The sequence below is a fragment of the Uranotaenia lowii genome, chromosome 3 (assembly GCF_029784155.1).
Source record: "Uranotaenia lowii strain MFRU-FL chromosome 3, ASM2978415v1, whole genome shotgun sequence".
Classification (NCBI taxonomy): Eukaryota; Metazoa; Arthropoda; class Insecta; order Diptera; family Culicidae; genus Uranotaenia; species Uranotaenia lowii.
The window spans coordinates 197,672,631-197,700,252 of record NC_073693.1 but is presented as its reverse complement, the minus strand read 5'-3'; the positions used below and the strand labels follow the sequence as shown (position 1 = coordinate 197,700,252).

The 27,622-nt window shown below is 37.0% G+C and overlaps 2 protein-coding genes and 2 long non-coding RNA genes across 5 annotated transcripts in view; 1 reads left to right on the top strand and 3 right to left on the bottom strand.

The window, feature by feature from the left end:
- Positions 1-1,625: 1,625 nt before the first annotated feature.
- On the bottom strand, positions 1,626-2,402 carry LOC129755224 (uncharacterized). Its single transcript, XR_008739214.1, has 4 exons — positions 2,289-2,402; positions 2,026-2,194; positions 1,827-1,954; positions 1,626-1,761 (listed from the first exon to the last, which is right to left on the bottom strand). It is a non-coding gene; the product is annotated as an uncharacterized LOC129755224 (long non-coding RNA).
- A 2,991-nt stretch (positions 2,403-5,393) lies between these two features.
- Positions 5,394-17,821, bottom strand: LOC129755225 (uncharacterized). 2 transcript variants are annotated; one of them, XR_008739216.1, is made up of 4 exons: positions 17,686-17,821; positions 5,943-6,405; positions 5,805-5,872; positions 5,394-5,713 (listed from the first exon to the last, which is right to left on the bottom strand). It is a non-coding gene; the product is annotated as an uncharacterized LOC129755225 (long non-coding RNA). The 2 variants fall into 2 exon arrangements; XR_008739215.1 differs by lacking the exon at positions 17,686-17,821 and adding an exon at positions 6,484-6,611.
- LOC129755220 (protein unc-50 homolog) lies at positions 11,112-13,183 on the bottom strand. The gene is made up of 3 exons (XM_055751607.1): positions 12,753-13,183; positions 12,625-12,690; positions 11,112-11,654 (listed from the first exon to the last, which is right to left on the bottom strand). Exons 1-3 carry the CDS (start codon positions 13,015-13,017, stop codon positions 11,158-11,160), a joined length of 828 nt encoding a protein of 275 aa, XP_055607582.1. The 5' UTR covers positions 13,018-13,183; the 3' UTR covers positions 11,112-11,157.
- A 2,594-nt stretch (positions 17,822-20,415) lies between the features above and the next one.
- LOC129755210 (ubiquitin carboxyl-terminal hydrolase 8) overlaps positions 20,416-27,622 on the top strand; it is a 67,475-nt gene continuing 60,268 nt past the window's right edge. The window contains exons 1-5 of the mRNA XM_055751585.1: positions 20,416-21,344; positions 21,422-21,560; positions 21,613-21,968; positions 22,030-22,145; positions 22,207-22,423. Of these exons, the coding sequence (XP_055607560.1) occupies positions 20,610-21,344; positions 21,422-21,560; positions 21,613-21,968; positions 22,030-22,145; positions 22,207-22,423 (1,563 nt within the window). The 5' untranslated portion in view covers positions 20,416-20,609. The remainder of the gene's footprint in view (positions 21,345-21,421; positions 21,561-21,612; positions 21,969-22,029; positions 22,146-22,206; positions 22,424-27,622) is intronic.

Genomic DNA, 27,622 nt, shown 5'->3' with positions numbered 1-27,622 from the left:
CTATCCTTCTTTCTCTTCTAAACAAGTGTTAAGCTAAGCATACCAATTGTAAAAATGCAAAACGAGTTTGGCTCCTTAAACCCTAGAGGTATGAGCCGTTTCAAATAAAGCATTTACAAAAAAAAAATTGAAAATGCATATATTTTTTAACGCCAGTCGTCAATTGTATTTTCAATTTAAATTCCAAAATTCTTAGGAAAAATTTTGTTAGATTGGATTCGTAAGTTTTGTCTGATTGGAAATGACAATTATCCACTATGAGATACCTTTCTGAACGGTTCCGATGAGCTGATCAGAATGAACACCCGCATAGCTAGAAACCATACGATGCATCTTTCGAATTATTCGGTTCTGATTACATTAATAGTTACGATTTCTTTTGGGTCATTGCTAATGTGCCTTTGCTAGAAACGAGAAAAAACCATTTCTAAAAGATAAGATTAATCTTCCGAAAAACTATTTGTGTAATTTGGCAACGCGACGATAAGATAAAAAAATATTCCTGAAAGATACAGCTATTAATCATGAAAAATATTCGATAATTTTAGCAACGCACCTCAAAATTTTCTGCTGTCACATCACACGTGCATGGTTAAATTTGTGCAGAATATAAAATTTAGTACGCCGGAACAGTTCGAGGAAATTCCACTTTTTCGGGATTATTCGGAACGCAACAGTACCGGTTCCGATGGTGCGAAGGATCGGTTGGCGACAGCGCCAGTTCTGGTTGTGCGAGGGTAAGTACTCTGATTTATTGGCAATTTTCAGTTTTACCAACAGAAAATTATTTTTTTCAGTCGCAGCTAGCCGGATGTCTTCAGATCAAAACGCAGACGCCAGAATTAACTTAAGGATCCCTTTCAACGGAAAAATTGTTAAGTTAAGCCGGTCCGTTAGGCAATTGCACCGGTTCCAACGGTGGGAGGGTCGGTAGACGACAACAGCAAATTAGCATCGGGAACAGCAGCACGACGACACTATTTGAAGTGTAAACAGTGTTTTTTTTTGTATTTATGTGTATTTTAAATAAATTATATGTATGTGTTGTGAAAAAAACGCTTTAATTTTTAAACTGATTTCCATTTCAATAATTTTAATTTTAATAATTGTATCAAAACTACACGATATGTTGTATCGTTATTCTTTTTATGGGAAAAGCATTAAGTTAAGATTCCACGTATCATACAACTCGCTCGGAGCGAGTAGAAAAAAGCAAAAAAATTGAATCGTTACTCTACTTAACGACCCGTTCGCTGTATCGTAAAGTGCGTCCATACGATTCCATTCCATGGAAAAATGATAAGCCTTATCTTACATTAATAATCCAAAACTATAGAAGTAATCTTTCGTGTGTCTCGGGAAGAAGATAATGCGAATAGTCATTGTATAATACTGCTCCATGCGGGCAGTCTGTTCCCACAAGCTTACAGGAAGAAAAAAACAATGATTGACAAATCAGACAACATTTAAGTTTAAATTAAAACCGCATGGGATATTAAATATTATGGAATATTAAATATTATGGAATATTAAATAATACTTACATTTTTCAACGTATGGAGGCTCCACTGAATGGCGATCTTTTTCATCTGCCTTAAGCTTCTCTTATAAACGGCCTTTTCATTTTCCTCTTCATACTTGAATCGGGAATGGTTCTGCTTGCCGTAATGGAATGGAGCTGATCTTCGTCCTGCTTCTTGGTGGTGGAGGGAGCCTCAGCTGCCTTCACTTTCATTGTACAAAGCAGATACTGATAAAACACTAAAAATGTAACATATAGGTAGATATGAATATTTGCTCTTCAGAATTGAATACGTAATGCTTACCAAATTCAACGGAAACAGCCGGCGGCGTCTCACGGCAGCGCTTGAATAACCAAAACTCATATTCCCTTGGTTTTACTCTGATGCAGATTGGATAGCACCACACCAGATGTAATGTTACTTTTCGTATTCTGAGTACAAAATTAGAAAACAAAAAAAAATGGAAGCAAGTAAGACAGAATATTCATTTTTATCTACTCACCAATTTCCGAAGCTCGAACGAACAACAAACTTTTCCCCGGCATATTTTTGGCTTTCGGTCTTCCGGATCCTGCTAGTTGACCGCATCTTTGTTCAAATTTTTGTTGAATCTTCCGGAAACATGAACGACAGTTTCCACCGGCTGTAGTAGATGCTTTTATTCCAACTGACTGTTTTAACATTACAAATAGAAGAATTCGATAAAAGAATTAAGTTGAATGATGATAAATAATTACTAATAATTATTAAATGATAAGTAATTACCTTTAATGAATTAAAAATAATGATTTCATCTTAAAAACGATTGAAATTAAAAACCAATGTGAATCACAATACAACACAACATGATTCCGAAAGATTTTTAGCTTTGACATCCCCTTCCAAAGCATTCCAACAACAGCAAACTTTTTATACAGACACTGACCGAAATCTGGCTATAAGCTTTATCAGATTTTTTAGTGATTTTGCACTAAAGGAAAATCCAATACTTTTTACGAATGTATACACAACTTGAAATGTATAGATTTTTGTTCTGATTATCTTTATCGGAAATTCCAATGGATGTAATAGTTTGTCAATTTGATTTAATTTACAGTTCAATGCAGTGAAATAAATGTTTTCGTTTTTTTTCGGATTTCGTTTAAATGATACATCGTGATTTAAGTTTAGATTGTTTTTATTGATAAATTATGTACATATACCTGTAGGTCTGGCTGACGCATGTATGGTTCAAACTTCTGAAGTGGTCGATGTTCCGTTTTCCTGCTGCTAATCCACCGTTGCGATTAAAATTGCCACTTGATGCACACTAGCATCGTTCCAGAAGTCAATCTTGCCGGGAAATAGATTTGGGGATTCAGGGGCCTTCCGAGGGCAGAAATTTATTACCTTAAATAAAAATAAAAGAAATATTTTTACTGAATAAATTTGTTGAGTATGATTTATAAAGACAAATTTTCAATATTCTTACCTGAGGGTCTACTAGAATCTTGTTCAAATAATTTGAATATCCAGTTCAGGTGAAGTTCTCTCCGGAAGAACATCTCCTCGTTCATCAGAATGGGGCGCTTCTTTTACACCATCGAAATATTTCTTTTTCCTGTGGGGAAAGCGATACGAAGGATTAATTTTGATAATTGGAAAAATAATGAGACATTTAGCTTACTTACCTGTTTTACAATCCAATATTCGCCATTTTCCGTGTTTTTCCTATCCATCATTATAATGATTGTAAACATAGAACAATTTTAACGAACATCGGTTTTTCTTTATAATTTCACAGCCTGAACCGAAAATTATTTGTTCTGAATTCAAACCACACCTACTAAAAACTATATCGAATCATATTTATGAAATTTATTAGATTTTCAGATACAATTAATATAGTGTAGTATTACAGAACGAATGTATAAAATTTATTGGATTTTTGATTAGTCTATACTATGTACATCGTAGACAAAAATTAATTGTACAATTTATAGGATTTTAGCATTACATTTATTGGATTTTCTAGTACTTTATATCCACCTTCCTTAAAATAAAAGCTATTAAAACGATTTAGTGAATTTTATTGCCTGATTTGGTTCAGTGGAGCTGAATAATTGAGTTTTAGTTTGCATCTGTATATTGATGACCCAAAATTACCCAAAACTGTATTGAGGGTATACAAATTTTGAACAACAATCAATTAGTTATTTTGAAGGTGTAATCTCAATACATTTAATGAATAACTCAATTTTTCCGTGTGGAGCTAATTTTTTTAGGGATGTTTATAAGAAAAAAAATGAATGTTCGCAATTGTTTTGTAATTGATTATTATTATTAGGTGTGTTCAACAGAACTCAATCGAAATCAATTGAAATGGATTGACAGCTGATCAGCTGTTTTTCCAATTGACTTCGATCGATTTCTATCAGGCTGCTGAATGAACAGCCAGACACTAATACTAATGCGCTTAGTTGTTGTCATTTTCTAATTCAGCTGTGTACTTTTAATGACGAGGTAGCGAGCAAACGAATTGCATGGTCAACCTATATAGATTGACCAGATAAAGAAATGCAAATAAACAAAAATAGGAGAAAATTTTAGAGGGTTCCAGCCAGTGTCTAACGCCATAGAGATGGTACATCACCCCGACGGCCCTGCCCCAGGTCATAGCGGTACCGAACTTAAAGCCCTGACATCTCCCAGAAGTTGCGGAATCTGCCCACATAGGTAGGAATGCTGCAGGAGAGGCCCCTTAGAGTCCGGACAAGAAGAAAAAACGCGTAACTACGCTCTCCTCAAATGATGGTGCAGGAGGCTGCGTCGGAAGCAGCATAAAAGGAACAAAAGACGTAGCATGGGAGGAGCATTAAGTCAATTTGTGGAAGCACAGGTGATGGTTACGATAGGGCAGATAGGAAAGCATGAGAAATAATAATAAACAAAAAAGAATTTTAATTGAATGGTTTATTCAATTTGTGTGTATGTTTCTTTAACAGTTAAATTCCGCATAAAACTGTCGTTTTTTTTTCACCCCCCGGGCAGGGGCTCTGTATGTCTGATGACGATTAACACAGCACTTCTAGCATAGCACCGCTAACACGACATCGACCGCCATCACTTTCAGTGGCACAGCACCACCGACTCAGAATACCTGCACAGCACCACCGACCCAGAATAGCTGACACAGCACCACCGAAGAGCACCACCGACCAGCACAACTGATACAGCACCGCCGACTCAGCACGACAAGCACAACACCACCGACTCAGCACACGACAGAGAACACCGCACCGAATGACACCACTGTCATTTCTTCTCATAATTTTGCTACAACAAACCAAATCAGCTGTTTCTGACAGTAAACAACTGCATGTGTGGTAGTGTGATAGAAATCGATAGAAATGAATCCTGCCTCCGAGCTTGATTGGTTTTGACTGGTTTCGATCGATTTCGATTGGCTTCATTGAACGTCAATTGGATTAGTTTCGACCAAAACATTGGCTGAGTGAACAACCATTTACCAATCGAAATCGATTGAAACCGATTTCAATTGCCTATTGAACGGGGCTATTATATTATTATTCAAAATTTTTGAAGATAATCAACACGGTAACCAAAGTTACTCTAATCTGTATAAAAATCCTTACAGTTTCAAGAAAAGTGTCTCCACGCACTTTTATGTTTAGGCGTTTTATTCAGAGCGTGTCTATAGAGCTTTTATACATTTGCGAGCTTTCCGTCGGTTAGTCAATTCTGTATATTTTGACATGGGGATGCCCATGCATTTTAAAAATTCTCCAATAAGTATTAGATTTTTTCAAATTAAAAATAAAACAATTTGCTTACGTAAAAGCTATAAGTTTTTTTTATTGTTTACAGGCACATGTTAATATAGATAAATAACATTTAACAGGAAATCGCCTTCTGTGCGATTTAGCAATGCAGCCAAATGTTACTGCATGGAAATTTTCCTTCATGGCATCGTTTTGTTACTTTTCATGGCCCTATATTATCTTAATCTATCCTCCGGTAAATTGTACAGTATTTTGCAGCAAAAGCTTTCCAGTGACGTCCCGAAAATCTCGAAACAATGCTTTTGCTTTAGGTGGCTCTGGGAAGGCATTTTGTAGATTACGGAGGATGTACCAGGGCGATGACGACAGCAAAATCCAGACATGTCCCGCAGTAAAGGTGAATTTTGTCTGTTCAAGATGAGATTATTATAAGTATATTACCAACCATACAGATCGAAAGGATGCTTTTTAGATTAGATCCAAGGAAACAAAAACTCACCTTTTATGCGCTTGGAATACCAAATAGGAGGGTTTCCCCAGTCGGTCCTCTACCAATTAAAATCCATCCTGTGAACGGTTTAAAGAGAAGCAGTGATAACAATAAATCGTTAGTGAAAACACATTCAATACAACAAACCTATTCCGGTGAAATCTTCCGGTTGTTCCCTTTATGTGACCTTTTCACTGGTACTCAATGCTTTCGAAAAGGGCTTTGACAATAAGTTACAAGCATACTTAATAGCTTGGCTTAGCTGAATGATGCTTGGCAACCAAATCAAACAACCAAAATTATAACACCTTCGCTAAAAAAAACTTGCACAAACCGGTCCATAAAATTTAGTTATAATTCGATTGCTTTTTGAAGGAATACAAAAGCAGGTCATACTCGTCCTCGCCGGTCGTTTTTTAATCCCTTTTATTATATCGTGAATAGATTTGTCCATGTCTTCATCCGATAGGAGGTCTCCATTGCTTTTGAGCTGCTGTACCATTAGCTGATTCGGTTGTATGTTTACGCTTTTTGTTGGGTTTTTCGATCTCCACCTTAACTTTTGTTGCCTTGCTTGGAGGTGGTATGACATTGCATAACGCCGAAATATCTGAAAAAAACAAAGTTTGCCATTTAATGCGATAATTGCTCAAGCAAAATAACAATTATTGTCTTTTCACAAATTTACCAACACATATCACAATTATCCGGTTTGCTTTAGTATAGTTTCCGACGTTTAAACGTACCCGAAAAGTGAAAATATTACTTTTAGTAAACGAACCATTCATTCCGTTTAAATGAACTACTTTTGTTGACAAATTTCAACTTCAAATTGTAAATAAAACTCTTTTTCTATATCAGCAATCTTCCAACCAGCAATCAATATGTCTTCCGAATTTGCTTTTTTGCTTTCGCATCCCCTTCCAAAGCTTTCCAACAACAACAAACTTTTTATACAGAGCATGACTAATCGAATTTTAGTTCACTTTTGTATTTTGGTCATCCAAAACTACCCAAAATTGAATTGGGATTAAACAATTTTTGAACAACATCCGCTTAGTTATTTTGAAGGTGTAATCGTAACACATTTCATGAATAACTCAATTTTTCCGTGAAAAAATCGGAAAGAAAATTAGAAAATTATTTAATTATTTTATAAAAACCGTAACATTTAAATGCTCTCTTCTACTCGTCTTCTACTCAAAAAGATAATGGTAACGGGGGTAAAGGCAACGGCTTAAGATATGCACATAAGTCGCGCATGGGAAATCACCAGTATTTATAGAGTTTAACCACAGACTAATATATTAGTCTGTGCATGTATTTCGCATTTATTTATGCGATCTAAGAAGATGTTCTGCATGTTATTTTTATTAATTGGTGGTGCCCTGAAAAATCCTGATTTTTTTCATCGCGGTGTCCTGATTTATGAAAAAAACACCTGGCACCTCTGATGCATATATGAACGTCGATGAACGGTTGATCTGCACACTCATTTGGCGCAACACCTTAAACTTGTAAAATTGACCCATTGCGAACAGCCGAGATCTGTCAAAAAAAGTGTCGTTTCCTCGTGTCAATTTTACACATTATTTAGAAAAGCTGGCTTACTAAATAAAGGGTAGTTTTTTAACTTGTCATTCAGAATATAGAACTCTTTCTGCCGTAACCGATCTCGTTCGACGATTCAATGAATCGGTTAATGCTGAAAGATCAGTTCAGTTGATGGAGTTGATTGAATATTATCCTATTCTGTAACAGGAGCATAATAATTATACCTTGCCGAATACAGAAATTCAAAACAAACTGATTTGTTTTTATTTCTTTCTTTCCATCCTTCTGACACTTTAAGGGCTAACATCAAAGGGCTGACATCGCAGAGCGGGCTTCCAAAATAATGTGTAGATTTTACATGCTTACATTACTAATTTTCACCTCTGCTTTGACGTACATGCTGTGTACACTATAAGGGGTACAAGGACTTTACATGAAAAAGGAGTTAACCCAGTCTTTTCCGATAACGGGTCAAAACTACACTAAGCCCGTTCAACAGCCAATTGAAATCGGTTTCAATCGATTTCGATTGGTAAATTGTTGTTCACTCAGCCAATGTTGTGATCGAAACTAATCCAATTGACGTTCAATGAACCCGATAGGAAATACACCCTACTATTCACTATACTTAGTCGGCTCGCGAAGGGTGCGTCGGCCGATTTCCGATCATACTAATCGGCCTATTGTTGCAACGTCGCTTATGGGAGTTTTTGCTGGGCATCAGCCGATTAGTAAGCCGATTTCGTAGGCCTATCAAATAGGGTGATGAGTAGCATGATTGTGTAGGAACCGACTTAATCGCCTGATTAGTAGGGCGATGAAGTTGATGAGATTTTCGACGTTCAGCTATTTAATAGGGGTAACAAACGAGCTATTTAGTATTAACCACCCGACTCAATCCGACTAAATAGCAGAATTGATTGGCCTCAAAAATCGATTGTTTTTCCTACCACCCTACCCAATCGTACTAAATAGCCAGATTGATTGACAGCAAGAATAGATTTTTCTGTGTAGCACCCAACTCAATCCGACTAAATAGCAGAATTGATTGACCACAAAAATCGATTGTTTTTCTACCACCCTACCGAATCGTACTAAATAGCCGGATTGATTGACCGTTAAAATTGATTTTTCTCCCTACCACCCTACGCAACCCGACTAAATAGCTGAATTGATTGACCGCCAACATCGATTTTTTTCCTACCACCCTACCCAATCGTACTTAATAGCCGGATTGATTGACCTCAAAAATTGATTTTTCTTCCTACCACCCAACTCAATCCGTCTAAATAGCCGGATTGATTGACCGCAAAAGTACCATCCGACTAAATAGGGCGATTTATGTAAATGGTTCATTTTCGTATCTCGGAGCAAGTCCAGTTAAGGTATTTTTATTTTTCTGTAGTAAAAATGTAGGTGGTTGTCGAAGTGAATTTTTGGCAGGTAGCCTGATGGTGGAGGCACGAACCTGCAAACTGGCTCATTCGGCAATGAGAATGCCGGAATCTTTGATCCTAGCATCCTACAGTAGCCGGTCGGGAAACGACCTGACCTGTGGAGAACCTTGCCATCCAAGCACTGCAAAATTCCAACGATCTACCAAGGCTTCCGTAAACTTCAGACTCAACAGCAGCTCGCACCTGAAGGTGGAAATCCGTTTTGAATGTTGAATGTTTTTCTATTGAAATAAGAGGAAAACAATCAAACTATTTTCCAAAAAAAAAAATTTATTCCATCAACTCACCTCCGGCACCTCATCCAGAAACTGGCCCACGGTGAGGGCGTCGTCAGCGATGCCTTCATCGGAATCATGAACACCTTCGATTACGGCTTCAGGCATGCCCGGCAAACGTCCGGGAACTTGGTCAGGTTGACGTCGTCATGACGGAACCGATAGAAACCCGCTCGCCACTCGAACGAACTGCTGATGAGCACTGACGAACCGTGGGTCAAGCTTTCCCTTCGATGAACTCCATCACACAACACATGTCAAAAACTAATTCAGTTATGCGACCATTCCATACTAAATAGGCTTAAAATTTGCCAACTAAATAGAGTCCTACGAAAACCTACTAAATTGACCGATCCCCCCCGATTACGTCGATCAACTTATTGTGCTACCAAATCATGCGTAATTGTGTGAGCCTACTCATCAGCCGATTTAGTATGGCATCTATTTCATATTCAAGCATAGCCCGATTAATCGGCATACTAAATAGGGTCATTGATTTAGTAGGCTGATTCGTAGCCAGACTAAATCGGCACCCAACTAAATATGTGAACGGCGAAATTTTTCAACTGTCAAATTTTCTATCGGGAAGCCAATCGGATTCGATCGAAACCAATCGAAATCGATCAAGCTCGAGAGCAGGATTCGTTTCTATCGGTTTCTATCGCACTAACACAAATGCAGTTGTTTACTGTCAAAAAACAGCTGATTCGGTTTGTTTTTAATTTTTAAGTTTGAAAGTGATGTCATTCGGTGTGGTGTCCCCTGTCGTGTACTGAGTCGGTGGTGCTGTGCCGTGCTAAGTCGGTGTCGGTGGTGCTGTGTTGGTCGGTGCTGCTGTGTCGGTGGTGCTGTGCCAATCATGCTGGGTCGGTGTTGCTGTGAAAGTCGTACTCTGCCTGGTATTCTGACTCGATGGTGCTGTGCCAGTGAGAGTGATGTCGGGCGATGTGGTGTCGGCGGTGCTGTGTCGGAGATGCAGTATTTAATAGCATCTTTCAGTGTAGTTGCTGCACCGAAGCAAATGTCGATTTAAGCGGACTAAATGTTAACCGTCATACGGTGCTCCCGCCCGGGGAGTGAAAAAAAAACGATGTTAGCAAATTAGTTTTGTTTTTTAAGTTAACCGGAGAATAAATTTATATAAGTTGTATATTGATATAAGAAATAAAATATTTAATAAAAATAAAACGCTAGCTTTTAAAAAAAACTTTATACGCATCGTTGTTTTTTTATTTTCTTTTACTTTTACTCAGTTTTTTTTGTTTTGGAAAATAAAATTAAAGATCATTTCGATTTTGCTTTTTTTAAATAAGACAATCAATCCAGAAACCTCACAGTGTATAGCTGAATAACAAAATGACAATAAACACAGCGCGTTAGTATTAGTGTCTGGCTGTTCATTCAGCAGCCTGATAGAAATCGATCGAAGTCAATTGGAAAAACAGCTGATCAACTGTCAATCCATTTCAATTGATTTCGATTGAGTTCTGTTGAACACACCTACTATAAGGGGTTGCGCCAGATGAGTGTGTGACAATGCGCTCTCACTGAATCATCATTGATTCACTCGCCACTCACTGTATATTTCTCACTGTTGTTATGACAGATGTAGCCCTATCAGAAAAATTTAATGTATTTGGTCTACTATTACCCTATTATTGAATCGTTATTCATTACTTTTCAATTTAAAATCGTATGCGACTTGGACACATTGCAATAACAGAGTTTTGTACTATAGACTCTTGGAAATGAGTACATATAGATAGTCTTTAATCATTGTGTCTTATCCGACCTGATGTATAGACCTGCGATTTAATTTTCAAGAACTTAATATTGGTATACTTAAGGTTTGCATATGTCAATATTCTAGAAACAGTTTGAACTACCTATTACAATTGAACCGATCTTATTTTCAAATGAAATTTTGTCCCATTCAATCTTCGTACATCAAATTGAATTTTACTTTATGCTATGAATTCGGGTTTAAACTTTGGGTTTTGATATTATAAAATCTAAAAAATAAAAACAGCTTAATGTAATAAATACATTTATTCGTACGCCGTGCCACAAAGTTGCTTAAAGAACGCGATAATGATAAAAATACATCAATGAAACACTCAAATTCCAACCGATGATAAGCGTTACCACGTAGAAAAGAAACAGCACCGGTAACATGACCAGAAATATTCTCGTGTTTCTTAAATTCGGTACAACGTTGTATCCCAAAAAGGTGATATAAATATAGTAACTTAGAGCGGCCAACCAAATGGTATTACCGATGAATGTTGAAACAAACCATTCGTGGCTGATCAGAGCTTGATAAAAGAACAGCTGTATAAAATGCAGCAAAATTAAAGGCGGAAAGAAAGCATTCAGATGTACATCGAATGCGTAGCCCCATTCGACGTCCATGTCTGCTGTAGATTCTCGCAGATATCGGTTGGCCACAAACCATAGCAAGGTGGCGACGATCATACCGCAAAAGATACAGTCTACGAATACAACGTACAGCAGGAACAGGATACTTTGGCCTATTCCCAGTCGAAGGACCCATGCGAATCCGATTGAAGTCACTGTAAGAAAAATTGTTAGAAATTTTGTTAGATTATTTAGCCAGAATATGGACCAAAGAGGGGCGGGCTCGCTATTTTGTATCATAATACTGCCCCTACTCGCATAACAGTCCCATATGAATTTTCGTCATTTTTCATCTAACCTGACAGTTCGTTATTTTGAACATAGGGCTTCAATATAAAACAATAAAAAAAGAGATTTTGTTCTAGAAATTTTGAAAAAAATATCAACTTGTGGCTGTCCCATATGGAATATACCCGCATAACAGTCCCATATGTGAAATACCACGGATTTGGTTACTTTTCAATGCTTCTTTCGGCGAAATAGTCTTTGATTTATTGCTTTGTATCATTTAAAAAAGATTTAACTCACTTGATGTCGAATTATGCACCCTAGTTTTCGAAGCCAGGTCAGTAAGAAGGAAGGAAAATCTTCCTAAGCGAAAAACTATCAGATGCAATCAAAAATCGTAAAAAGATTCAACTTACAGTGCGGAATTCACGATATTTTTCCAAAAGTATGTTTCTTTTAATGAAAATTGTTTTTAAAGGTTCAGAAATGATCAATTTTATGTCTTAGAAAGAAGCTTGGTGAGAAAAACATATTCTGTATGGGACTGTTATGCGAGTAGATTTAAAAAAGGTTTGAAATATGCTCGCATAACAGTCCCATAACGAAAAAAATGTGCTTCCGACCTTACCAACGACCCAATTTCGAAAATTTCAGGTCTTACGATTTATTATGACAACCTAGAACACATTCCATCAAATGTTTTTCGTTTATGCTGAAAGTTGTGGTCACAATTTCAAAATATATTCCAAAACAGGAAAAGCTGATTTTCTCGCTTGCTTGTTTTTGCATATGGGACTGTTATGAAAGTAGGGGCAGAATAATTCATGTGAAAAATCCTGTGGAAACTTTGAAACGCCTTTGCCTCATTTGGTTTTGATAAGAGTAAAAACAAATTACCACAAAGTGCTGCTACTAATAGGACAAGGAAAGCAGGGTCATCTCTTGCAAACTGAGACTTTGTTTCTAAAATATTTAAAAAAAAAATGAATAATCGTAATTCCAGAAATGTAACAGATTACGCCTACGCTTTCTATAGTTGACATTCCGGTACACTTTCTTGGGCGCTATGAAAAGGTACAGCATCTGCCACATTGCAAATTCAAAGTCCATTTGGTCGAATTTGACGAACCGCCGGAGATATTTGTAGCTTTTACTAGTCGCACTGAGGCAATCGCTGCTCCTGAAGTTTGCCGGAGGTGGCAATGGTGATGTGGTCCTAGATGATGACGAGGCCATTCCGAGCAGCGAGCTGTTACTGCGTGACGGTGTGGGAGACGTCGAGTACTTCATCTTCTTACGATTTTTCAACGAAAATTGCTTTGAAATTATGTTAAAGGACACGATTCAGGGTGCAGACATTACGTTTTATTAAAGAAAATAATATGATTTCCAAATATTTTATATGTAAACAACACCCCAACAATTTACACGCTCGTTGCTTTGCACTCAAAAATGAAAAATTCTCGCGTGAGCTTTCATTACGTCGAATGAAACAAAATATGAAAAACTGAGATATTCACTAAAAAAGCTTCATTATAACATTATCTACCTATGTGATTGATAAAACAATCAATTTAAACCCTTTTAATATGTAAAATTTAAGACTTCCAAAATGACGAATGAAACAGAACCTTGATTGCCAATTTCAATGTTGCTTACGTCCCTGTCGTGACTGATGCACCTTATTTATCATCAACTGCACTTTTTTTCACTATTCAGACTCTTCACCTTTCTTTTACATTCAACTTCAAATCACACGACGCGATAAAAAGTCCGTGCTTCTCAACAATTCTTTGTTGACTGATGGCCGATACTCGGCCGACCCAATACGATTTCTCTCTCAGAGAACTTTTCAACCATCGAACGTCTTTCTCCTTGATGATGATGATGATGTGATGGAAGGATGCTTATTCTCAAATTCTCACCTTTGAACCTCAATCAACTCTCTCGATCAAGTTCTCTCGCTAAGCTTTGCATGTTGCCAGTCTACAATTTAACCGTTAATGAATAGATCGATTCAGAATTACCATTTATAAAATAATTATATAATAATTCCGCATTTTTTCCTCCCACTTCATTTAACACATAATTTTCATATTTTTCTATTTCACTTCCAATATTCCCTACATTCGCCTCCACCCGTACAGTGGGACTTCTAACGACCAAACATTTTCGTTCATGAACTTTCATTCATCATGAAGTTTAAAAATATATATTTTTTTGTACATGATTCCAACTCATATTCAAAAGTGCTTACAACCTTTGTCAATATTTTTAAATAAACATTTTATACTCTTTGGACAACTAAGAAAACGTTATTTGAAAAATTTTAGTTTGATAATTTCATGGCTAATCGATCCTTTTTCAAATTACTTAAAGTTCACTTTTTCATTATTTCCACTGATCATCAATACACACAAATAAAATCAACTACAAAAGCCTTTTAATTTAAATTTTTGATTTTTTTTTTACTTCCGCATGCTACAATTACTCACTATTATATTGTTTTTATACTCTTGCCTCAAGGCTTCTGTTTTCCGAATCTTAACATATCTTTTTCTTGGCTGTTAAATCATGAATCTTCATCATGGACGCTGATCCGTAAAAAATTACTATATTGACGCTGTGGTTTCAGCATTAAGTAGATTATATCTCTTCAAAGAAAAATAACGTAACTCTAAGATCGTATATATGTATGTTCGTTTTCAAATTTCAGCTTCTAGCCTTTCAAACCAGGATCCTTAATTTTTAATTTTTTTTTTTTTTGACTCTCGACTAATAACTGTTTTACACATTTCTCTGATTATTAACGGTTTTATAAATTTCTCTGATCTCTGATTATTAACGGTTTTATAAATTTCTGATCTTCACTCAATTGCTAATGTCTTGGTCAAATGACACTTAACTTTTGATTTAACTTTGAGTTATACCTTTTTCTTCAGTGTTACTTTCAACTTCTCACCAATTATAATCATTTTTAACGAAATTTTCGCGATCTAACGGGACCATCATCTTAATTTATTACATACTAGCTGATCCCATACGAACTCCGTTTCGCTTTGGACATGGAATATGCTATGAACAGTTTGTATGAATACGCCAATTTCCAAGCATTTTCCAGATGCACTTCCGAATTCACTGTTTAGTAATAATTGCAAAAATCCTTCCAAAAGTCCTAATGAACATCCATGCCAAATTTCAGATCTCTGGCTCTTAATACGGCTGAGTCTATAGAGGACAAACAAACAAACAAACAAACAAACAAACATACAGAAATTGCTTTTTATATATACAGATTTCCTACAAGTAATCACAATCAAATTGATTTTACAACTAACTATCATTACCTCTAACAAAAAATTGTCTACTTTTAAAATTGCGATTTGAAAATCATTGAGAAATTACTCACACGAAGATATTCAAAATTTTCAGTTCTTCAAATTCAAAATAGTATTATCTTACACAGCATTTATTTTGGATCAAATTTTTTTTTTATGCCACGTCACTAATTACGCATTTCTAAACATTTCATTCTTTCGTCTCTTCTTCCTAGCTTCTCATATTCTTATCAGTTGATGTTTCAAGGTATACAAAAAAAAATTTTTTTTATTATCTTCAACTCTTCTTTCCTATGATTTGCTACCTTACTATCTAATATTTTTTAGTTTAAGCTCTCTTTTTCTTCCCAATATATTTTCATCGTTTAATTTGTCCCAATTTTTTCTAAATTTCACCCCCTCAGATTTTCTCGTCTTATCATTTTTAGATCTTTACTTTTTCTTATCTCTCAAGCATTTCAAATTAAAACTTTTTCATTATCTCTTCCCTTATTTCTTCATTTTACTATTTAATTTTCTTACCTCATCATTTGATGATTTATCGCCATACTTCTTATTTTGCAGCTGGCCGACCCTTTTTTGGATTCCTTTCAATTCATCTTTTCAGCAAGTCATTAATTTCACTAGCAGTTTAATATATTGTTTCTTTTTTAACTAACTTTTTTTTTTAACTTGACACTTGTCTTTTTTGTTTCTGTTTACTTTCAACTACCTTTAAAGTTGAAACTTCTCTCTCATTTTTATACGAGCTCTAGAACTTTACTTTGTCTTGTCTCTCTATCATTTCAATTCGTTTTTTTATCTTTATTTTTATTTACTCAGGACTTTGCTCTCAATTTATATTTTCAGGAAGTCATTAATTTCACTAGCAGTTTATTATACGTAATAATAATTTTTTTTTAACTTGACACTTAACTTTATACCATTTGTTTTTTTTTCAACTACCTATAAAGTTGAAACTTCTCTCTTGTCCAACCACGACCTCTATTTCAGTTAAATACCCGTTTTTAAATATAATCCAAATTTGTTTTACAAATTGGCTTTAAAAACCCTGTTAGGACTTTTTCAATTGTGTTAGTTGCAATCTACACCCTTTGCAGACTTTTCCCCCATTTTTGGTATTAATTTGGTTTACTTCTTCTTAACGAATAACGCAGCTTCAGGATCTGTTCTATCATCTTCTCATTTTTGAACTGTTGGTTTTTCTTTAAATTTAGCATTATTTTAATGTAAAACATTACATTCTCTTTTCTTTTCATATTTTATGAATCGTTTTATTTGCTCATAACCTCAGCAGAGTCAATGCTTCAAGCAGTCTTTACTCTCTCAATTATTCATCTTTTTATCTTCTTTTCGTCTTATCTATCCACCTTCTTTACCTAAACATCTGTTGTTCCAGGATTTCATCTCTCATCTTTTAATCTTTTCAACTTTTACCTTTTTTCCTTTTTTTTTACCTTATAATCTTCACTATTTTTAAAACTTCATTGCACATTTATCTTCTTGTTTCTCAAGTTACAACTTTACTTCTTTTATTTTACCATCTTTTCTCAAGTTCCAAATTCATTTCTTTTATTTTTTGATTATTTTATTTTCTCATTGTTTCATCTTTGCTTTCTCTATTATCATCTTCTAGACTTCTTATGCTTTCATTTTGTCATCGTTTTTTTCTGCTCTATTATTTGAAATCTTTTAAATATATTTTTTTTTCATTTTCTTTTACATTCCTCCCACTTCGTCAGCCCACCAGGGACTGTTATTCACCCTAGTGGAATCCTTTAGGGACTTTATTTACCCCAAGGGACTATATATTTTTTTTCACATTTTTCAATTCAGTCAACTTACTAGGGACTGTCATTCACCCTAGTGGAACCCTTTGGGGACTTTATTTACCCCAACGGGACTATATTTTACTTTTTTTTCAATTTAGTCAACCCACTAGGGACTCTCATTCACCCTAGTGAGACCCTTTGGGGACTTTATTTACCCCAATGGGACTATTTTTTTTTACCATTTTTCAATTTAGTCAACCCACTAGGGACTCTCATTCACCCTAGTGGGACCCTTTGGGGACTTTATTTACCCCAATGGGACTTTTTTTTTTTACATTTTTCAATTCAGTCAACCCACTAGGGACTGTCATTCACCCTAGTGGGACCCTTGGGGACTTTATTTACCCCAACGGAACTAATTTTTTTTCTTTTTTTTTTTTTACATTTTTCCATTTAGTCAACCCACTAGGGACTGTTATTCACCCTAGTGGGACCCTTTGGGGACTTTATTTACCCCAACGGGATTATACTTGCTCTTTTTGAAATAAATTCCTTCTACTTTAGATTTTTTTTTTTTTTTGATAATCAGTTCAACGCACCCTTTAATTGAACATTCTTTCAAGATTTAAAAATAAATTGCCGCGCATTAAAATGGATACACCAAGAAAAAAATAAGCGATACACATAGCATCTTCACCTCCAATATCTATCACATTGGACAGCCAAAAGTTTTCGGTCGCCATCTTAGAAAACATGAAGTTTTCCAACATCAAACCATCAAGTATAGCACATTCCCATTTTGGAATCCTAAACTTCAGCAACCATATTCTCTGATAAATTATACTTACACGACTACCGACTGTGCCATTGTCGTGACTGATGCACCTTATTTATCATCAACTGCACTTTTTTTCACTATTCAGACTCTTCACCTTTCTTTTACATTCAACTTCAAATCACACGACGCGATAAAAAGTCCGTGCTTCTCAACAATTCTTTGTTGACTGATGGCCGATACTCGGCCGACCCAATACGATTTCTCTCTCAGAGAACTTTTCAACCATCGAACGTCTTTCTCCTTGATGATGATGATGATGTGATGGAAGGATGCTTATTCTCAAATTCTCACCTTTGAACCTCAATCAACTCTCTCGATCAAGTTCTCTCGCTAAGCTTTGCATGTTGCCAGTCTACAATTTAACCGTTAATGAATAGATCGATTCAGAATTACCATTTATAAAATAATTATATAATAATTCCGCATTTTTTCCTCCCACTTCATTTAACACATAATTTTCATATTTTTCTATTTCACTTCCAATATTCCCTACAGTCCCTTCTTCCAAACGGCGAATGTGCAGAGGAAGAAAAACCTAGCACATTCGCTATGGATTCCATGAGCAAACAAGTGTATACAGGTAGAGGTTATCAGAATATCAACCTGGCAATGAATATTATTTCAGATTCTTCTTTTCAAGCGTTCTTAAATCGGTACTCAAGCAGGCTTTCGAACGCTGTAAAATAATGCAGCAAGGAAAAGAAACCGAACAGCAGCAGTAGCAGCAAACATACAACTAACTGCATCAGGCTGAGCGGCAGCAGCCTGCTGCTGTTAGTCACCCAATCACCCGATTCAGACTTTTATTACGCATTCACTAATAAATTTACCGCTGCACTCGACAACTCAATAAGTTAACATTCACTATGCCGAGAAAATTGAAAATTTACCGGTAATTGCCTCAGAAACATTTGGGCGTAAGTGCAAGTTGAACGAATCAAAGGACGAATGAGACAAATTTCCCCTCCAGCTGGTCGGCAACAGAAAGCTGATCAGCAGCAGCGAGCTGATTTGACCGATGGCGCACCCGATTCACACATTTCATTATGCATTTACTCACCAATTTACCGCTACACTATAGATATTAAACAGCCACTACGCCAAGAAAATTGAAAATTTTCCATAGTATTTACATGAGAAACATTTGGACGTATGTGCAAGTTGAAAGAATCAAAGGACGAAAGAAAAGAGACGAATGAAACAAATTTCCCCTCCAAACGACGAATGTGTTCAGACGTATGAACGATTTATGTTCGAATATGTCGTATGTTCCTATATGATTAAAAAATAGCTCTAAAAATTGCAAAAAATTAAATTCATAATGTGGAATATCTGACACAATTAGTTTCCATGAATATTGCGTATTTTTTGAAGGGTTATCGGCGAAGGAATGAAAATAGGATTTGAAAAACACTCTTCAAATTTCAGAAGCGTTTTTCTCGGTTCGGTGTTTCTGTTTCATTCGACGTAATGAAAGCTCACGCGAGAATTATTTAATTTAGAGCAGAGGTGCCAAGTGTCCTGATTTTCCAGGATTTGTTCTGATTTTCTAGAGGCGAATTGAACTGATTTTTGAAAATTGGCTTTTAAAATGTCCTGAATTGTCCTGATTCTCAATTAAAACATCTAAATTATAATCGAATTTGTTATTGAACTAAAAGTCGAACTTCGAACAAATCAGTAATAGAATATTTAAACTCGTCTAACCGATGGTAATTTTCGGTTCAGATCATGATATGACGCTATGAACTCCAGGATAGCCAGGAAGCTGCTTATCTGTTGCACAAATTAAGGCGTTAACTGTAAATTTACAGCACCTGCATTTCGCCTGCTTCTAGTATCTTGGTAGCCGGATTACGTGATGGTGGTACTAAGAAGGACATCGAAACCCGGATCAGAAAAGCCCGATTTGCGTTTACGAGTCTCCGAAACATCTGGCGCTCAAGCCAGATCTCTCTACGAACTAAGATCCGAATCTTCAACTCAAACGTCAAATCCGTATTGTTGTACGGGTGTGAAACTTGGTGCACATATGCGATGACGACGCGAAAACTTAAAACTTTCAAATTATTGATCAAATTCAATTGGGCGAAACTTCCTGTTGATGCATTTTCGTTGGTACGTGAAGTTACGCCTATTCAAAATGGAGTGAATTTTTCTATCCGTGTAGGGCCAATAGGCGTAACTGAGTTGACCGTGTGTGACAAAACGGCCTAATTAGTTTTTGCGTGAAGAATGGGCGAAACTTCAAAACCAAAACAAAAACGGCCGATCAATTGGGCGAAACTTGCAGGCGTAACTGAAATCGAAAACAATAAAAGGGCGAAACTCGAAAGTCTCTGAAATTAAGTAAAAAAAGTTAAAGTTCTTGATAATCATCGAACAATAAGTGAATATAATGCACATTTTTTTTATTTTGTTGAACAAAAAGTGGTCGATTTTTTAAATAGGATTTGAATAGGTGTTCCGAATTTTCAAACGCGTTTTTCTCGTTTCGAGCTAACTGCTAGTTTCGCCCTTATGAAACGTTACGCTAGAGTTTTAAAAAAATAAGAACAGTTTCTCGACATCAAGACATTTAAATCCTGAAAAATCAGGACAGCTGGCACCTCTAATGATGATGAATTTGGTTCATTTGGTTGGTTGGGAATAATTTTACCCAAATGTGGGTCAAATGAGTTAATCATGAAGTTTAATTTGAAAATTAACTTGGGTTTGCAGCTTTACAGTGTAAATGTAGCAAAAAAGCGAGTGACATTGCTTGTTATCAGCGGAATAATAATATTAAATTTTCCTAATATAATTCTATTGCATTTCGCCAATTTTACGGAATAATCGAGAACACCGATTACGCTTTTGGCAACTAGTGCTTTAAAGTTTACCTCCGATGAGAATTTATGAGTGTTTATTTCAAGCGACAAAAAGTTGAAAAAAATGACTCAGCCAAAGCAATTACACTTGGGCACCTGCTTGGAAGATTTGGACCAAATTTACAAAATAGAGAAAAGCACGACTGCCAGAAAAGTTCTGCATTTGTGCGGAAGTGCCAATAAGTTGAAGGAATTGGCTGATCGTCATTATTTGGATCGCGATGAGGAAAACGCCTATGTGTTGTATATGCGCTATATATTGCTGCTGAAAGCCATCAAGGATAACAAAGATTATTCCGACAAAAAGACGAAAGTCTTGGAGGTCCTCGGAAGCAATAAGGAGGTTCACGTCATAATGGACAAGCTAGAAAAATTAAAGGACAGCCTTGGCCGTCGTTATGCAATGGCCAATACGAAAAAGATGCGTGAAGCTAGCAGAGCTATCAGCCCCGTAATCCAAGTGGAACCGAAAGTCAGCAACCGGAAGCTTTACGTAGATGCCGGAGATTTGTACACCATGATCAACGACAGCAAGTTTAGCATGTTGATTGTTGATTGCCGGTCGAAGCAGGATTTCGAGGCTTCTAGCATCAAGTATGAGTATTTGGTCAATGTGCCGGCCCATCTTTTGGTTGCTGGCATGACTGCTGGGAAGATACATGAGCGTTTGGAACTCCCGTATCGAACCTATTGGACATCTAGATCGATTAAAGAACACGTTGTGCTCATGGATGCAGACTCAAGGGGCATTCCGTCCAAAGATACGCCTTTGTGGGTGCTTTTCGACATATTAACAGATGTAAGATTATCAATATGCATTTTTCTAAGTAAGTATTGGTTTTCTGTAATGAAAAAGTGGTTTTTTTTCACTTTTAGTGGGATCCCGATGTTGTTTATAAAAATCCGATTTTGAGAGTTGAAGGTGGCTACTATGACTTTATGTTGCGATATCCAATGTGCTGCAAAAATCCACGATCGATTCCCAGCTCGTTACCGCCAATCGACTATCACCTCAGTATGTTTACGTAAAATTTTTAAAATTTTTACTTATGAATTTTTTTTTCTAGATATCGAGTATCCAGATGACATTGAATACCAAAATGTCAGCGACATACCGATGAAAGATGATAGTTTTGGCAGCGCTCAACCGAATGCTCGACCTTTGGTAGATCGTAACAGCAAAGCTGCGGCTTTGCAAATTTACGATGGGAAACCCAAACAAGTCGCACTCGAAGAACAGGAGAAGCTCTTGGATAAATCGATCCAGAATGAACGGGAAATTATAACAACGGCGCAGCAAATGGATCAAACCTTTGCCAAGGAACAAACATCGGTCGACGATGAGGAGAAAATGGAACTGCGCAAGCAGCTTGTAGAGCAGAGACACAAGCTTATGCAAATGGAACTGGCGCAGAACGACTATGTAATGTTTGAAATTGTTTTCATTACATTTGAAATTTATTTAGAGATTTATTTCTCAATAGATGTTGGAAAACAAAAATCTTAAGGAAATGATCAAACAGGCTGAAATACAGCAAGAACATGGCAAGATGATTACTCCACAAGAAGCATCCACGATCGAAGAAGAAGCTATGCGACGGTAAGTTAGGTGAAACATGGCCGTAGTGCCTTAAATAAAGTTGATACATACTCACTTCCAGGCGCAGAATTCGAGAGAAAGAAGAAGAACAGCATCGAGCGGAGGAAGAACGCAAGCGACTTTTGAAAGAAATGCAGAGCGTTGTAGATCCTCCAAAACCACCCAAGATCCCCCAGTTCGATCGCACTGTAAAACCGGTGCCTCCGAAGTCTGATATTAACAGAAACGTACCTCCGCAAATAGTTAAACGCAGCTTCTCGCCAGTTCTGGGCGCTGTGGTGAGTACTAAATTCTCCTTGATATTTTTTTCTAGTTTTTACTTATAAAAGAATTGCAAGCAATTAATTTAGTTCAGCGATTTTCGAAGCGTTTGTTGTAAGGGCTCAAACAACAACACCTGTCATCTGTTCTAATGATTGACATTGATCTTTTTAATCATCACACAACGAAAAATTTCCTAATTCAATTATTATTTCAGCAGCAACATGAGAAAAGGGTATAAAAGACAAAGTAAACAAAACCGGGTTTCAGTGGATTCAAATAGCTCAATATAAGCTCTACTTAACACAAAAACCGTTTTTAATTTTCAGTTTTCGTAAGGTTTATAATGCAGTTTGAGTAAAGGATCTAAAAAAATTAAGGCCATAAAATGACATTATCCTCACACAGATTGTTTTATACACCCTTTACTCCACAACGAAGCATACGGTCTAGATGCAAAACATTAAAAGGGGAAGAATGCGGAAAGCTATTCACTCACTCCTATAGCTAGAACCATAAGCTTTTGTCAAAAACTAGGGGAAACTTTATCTCCATCTCACTCACACATATGAGACATACAGTACAAAGCGAAGGGTGTATAAAACATTTAGACGAATTTCATACTCCAGCTAGGGTCTATAAACAATTGCGAGCTAGTTTTACATTATAAAACAGTGATAAAACCGTCGTATCGATAAAAAAATACTTAGAATGATCCTACGCACCGTTTTGACCATAAAGACTAGGGAGATTCCTCGTGAATTTTAATTAGCGATTTGAAAAAGATTGCAAAATTTTCAAACGCGTTTTTCTCGAAACGTCATATATGAACATAGACCCTTTTCACGTGTTGGTGCTGATTTCTATTATTTGAACGATTTTTAATAAACATGTCAAGGCAGGGCGATGCGCATCATGTCCGTTTACCCATAAACGGAAATTCATATTTTAATTTCTTGAATTTAATATAGATTCAATTAACTATTCACGAGAATATCAGTAAGGTACACCGGGGTAAGTGTGGACGGGTTTTCGTATAGTTCAAATTTAAAAAATCATTAAAAAATCAGCAGTGGAGCAATTTTGATAAATTGACGTTCAATGTGATGCAGAACATGTTGTTTACAAAAGCTGAAGAGATGAGCTCGATAGAAGCAAAGCGAAAAAAGTTATCACGTAGATCGCTATGGACGGCTGGTGTCTTCACTTACCCCGCTTTATGGGGTAAGTGTGGACGGTAGATTTTCCCTTTGATTTCTCAGGAAATTTTCAAAAAATGTGTGTTTTCTTGGTTGAATACGTTACTTTATTGCTCGAACCGTCCAAAATTTTGAAAAAAGTCCATGATACTGTAATTATAGTGTGTAATTTATGTTACAACACACGAGATCCGATTTTATCAAAAACACAAAACAAATAAGTACTTTACTCAAATTTTCATGATCCGAATGCTAAATATCGTTAAATAATACAACTCATAAAGGATGAAGGACAGAAAATTGAAAAAATGAGTAAACATCAAGTCTTTTTAAAGCCGTCCACACTTACCCCAGGTAGGGGTTGGAGACAAAATTTTAGTTTTTTGTAAATAAACTCTTTTTTCTTAATTTTTAATCGCCGTTTCTTTTCCTAACTGGTTGTTTGGAATGTAAGGATTGTTTCAATGTAGAGTTTTTCATCGAGAGCCAGCTAGTTTAGGAGAAATTTGCAATTGAAAGAGATGCACATCAACTCGACATCGTAGTTGAAAATAGAAAATTCCGAAAAAGTCGCTGTAAACATCCGTTATTGTCTGAATCGTATCTTTTTCACAGTTATTGGATAGATTACAAGTAAATTGAACATTCTGCATCAAAAGTTTGAAAAAATAGTGCACAGTATTGTTTTTATAGCCATCGTCCACACTTACCCCGCGTCCACACTTACCCCGGTGTACCTTATATCTATGGTAGCACTGTGCGTAGCAATGCATTTTTCCATCTGTGAAGAAGAATATAGAAGTATTTTTACGGCTTTTAGCTAAGAGCAGTTTTGTTTTGTTTTCGTCTAAATGCGACTTATTAATTTGCTTTTTTGTAGAAAGGTCAAAATCTTCTTTTCTTCGGTGGGACAGTTGGAAAGAACCTGTCGAAGGTTATCTGCAAGCCCACTTTCAACTCGGGCTTGATGGTACTGCGGACAGTTCAGGATAATATGTTTGACACTAAGCGGGATTTTACAGGCAATACAGACAGGGGGATCTTCCTTTTCCATCAGGTACTCGTGGGTAAGTCGGGTATGACCTATTCGAAGACGGGTTAAAATGCGTCTCTCGCTGACGGTTTTCCGATCATTCCATGTATCAGTAGAATTTTTGACCTCTCTGAGTATATTGTCGTGTATGTGGTTCCACTCATGGGACCAACATAATTTGATTTTCTGTTTTAGCCATTTGATTGCATCTGGAGACGGTACTGCTTGGTTGGGAGGATCCATTTGGGTTCCGACGTTTGCGAGCTGATCAGCTATTTCGTTGCCCGGGATGTTAGAGTGCCCGGGGACCCAACACAGAGTGATGTTTTTTCGGACAGCTACTTCTGATAGCTCGGCTATCCAGGGATGTTTGACGTTTCCGCCAAATGAAGCTTTCAAAACGCTGGCAGAGTCCGAGAATACAACCGAGCCAGATGGAGGGCAGTAGTTGAGGTTGATAACAAAGCATATGCCTCTGAACTGAAGACCGAACAGGTAGTGGGGAGGGATAATGATACGTTCAGATTTTCGCTGTGGATACCACAACCTACCCGTTGGTCGGCTGTTTTTGAACCGTCCGTATTATACTATAATAGTACTTGGGGACGTTTCCATATTTTTCCCTTGAGAGGTGGCGAAAAAGGGGTAACACTTTGGAAGGATTTTCGCCTGCTTTTACTTTTGATAGTAGACTGAGGTCAACGCTGGGCATTTTTCTATTCCATTTCAGCAGTCTTGGTTCGTTACGAGGAGATATATGAGGAATCGTGGCTTGGATTTCATTAAGTAGCATTTCAGTGCGTGCAATCAATGGGACTGCAGGGTCTCGCGCAAATGACAACCATCGTACTGTTTTTGCGGATAGGCTTTTCAGAAGGATGTACTCAAAGGGAACTTGGCCGCTTTCCGACATGAGGGAAGGTATAGGAGAGCTTTTGAATGCCCCGCTGATCATTCGTATCGCATGGTTGTAGGCAGGTGCTAGTTTTCTTATTGCATAATCATATCCACGGCCGAAAATTCCGATACCATGTAACATTGTAGGCAACAGCCAACCATGGACGAAGAGGAACAAAGTTGCCCGCGATTCTGAAAAGCTGCGTCCGCATAGTTTCTTGAGGATGTTAAGTTTTCGATTGGCAGTTTTACGCACTCGGTTTATGTGATTTGAGAATTTGAGCTGGTCATCAACCCAGACCCCAAGAATACGGGATGCGCGAACTAGGGGAATGGTCTTATTGCACAGGTTAAGAAGAGGAATTTTGCGCAATCTTTTTCTATGGGGACCAAAGTGCAGCAAATTAGACTTCTCCGGAGCAAAAGTGAAGCCGATTGTAGGGGCCCAAGCGGCAATTTTGTCCACAGCTGTTTGAAGCTTCCTCCGAGCGATTCGAGAAAAAGGAGAGGTGGCTATCAGCACTGACCATACTGACTGGACACTCGATTTCGTTTTCTGGATAATTTTTCCAGAAAAAAAAAACAAAAAAATCATTTTTCCAACAGTACGCAATGTCGATTCCAGAGTGCGCATCGATCGATTTGAAGAAATGCTATCCCAGTTAGGAAATGCCACCCAACTTTAAAAAATAAAACACGCAATTTCTACGATAAAATCGAGCTAAACAGGACCATTTTTCCTACAGGGCATTTTTTGTCAAATTTTTCAGGTTCTCCACCTGCCGTCGGTATTGCGAACCTGCAAAAGCTGACAACAAAAAATTAGACAGAAAATGGTTGAATTTTTGTTCTAAGAGTCAAGTCAGTGTAGTCAGTGCTATCAGGGTGATATCATCAGCATAGGCTAGCGTTTCAATTTCTTCGGGGATGATTTCAAAAAGAGATTGCATACCGATCAAGAAAAGGGTGGGAGCTATCACCGAGCCTTGTGGAACTCCATTTGATATTTCTCTAGGAGGCGAGTAAACTCCATCGATGAAAACCTTGGCCGTTCTGCAGGACAGGAAGCTTTGAATGTATTTGCCTAGCCTACCCAAAATTCCCCAACCTTTAAGAGAGCTAAGAATTTTGTGGCGGCTAACTCGATCAAAAGCCTTGGAGATGTCTATATACTTAGAGTATCAGCAGCGGTCAGGTGTCAAAGCTATAATAACACCCCATTTTGACACTTAGACGGCGCACCGCAAGGTTTCAAACCAGGTGTTATCTTGCTCCTGGGTGTTAAAAAAGCAAGCCAGGAGCCATATTTGAATACCGACCAGCTCCTGATTTGACAGGTGCTAAAGTGTCTAGGGAAAAATTACAAAAGAAAACAGCAACAAACAACAACAACACCTATCGGAGCGTCACCAGTGGCAAAAATGGAAACCAGTTTAGCACTTATCGGTGCGCAAATGAGCTGCTAAAGTTAAAATAAGACCTAGAATGTGTCTCGGGTTAACACCTGGGATAGCACTTACCGGTACTGGTGCTCTTATACCGTGTCGTTACCGGTACTTTAAATTTTTCCATTTTTTCTACACGCTCAGACAATAGTACCTTCAACGAATGAAAAATGCACTCAATGCCAAATGTATTTTCAGTCACCCAATCGGGTATGAAAATAATTGTATGATTTTTTGGTTTTTGGCCTGTATTTGTTTTTGTCAACAACAAAAAAAAAAAAAAAATAATAAATACATCAAGCCTCCCAATAAACATTTTGGCTGCTTAAGAACGGCAATTCGCTGAACAAAAGCTGAGCTAAAGCGTAATTGCTGCTTCAGCTTAATGGTTGAATAAAGGCACACTATAACCATGTTTCAGCGTTTAAAGAAGTCTCAGTGCAGCCAATGAGAGGAGTTGAAGAGTTGCTTCCATAACATTTTTTCAGCCTTTGTTCAACCATTCGCTACCATTGGAATTTGACAGACTGTGAACTGTGGTAAAATTGCCCTGATGCATGATGGCGGCTTGATTGGAATGAGAGGGGAATTTATGTTTTCCTTTTGCAATGAGATTTTTTTTATGATTTCTCATTTAGCTCA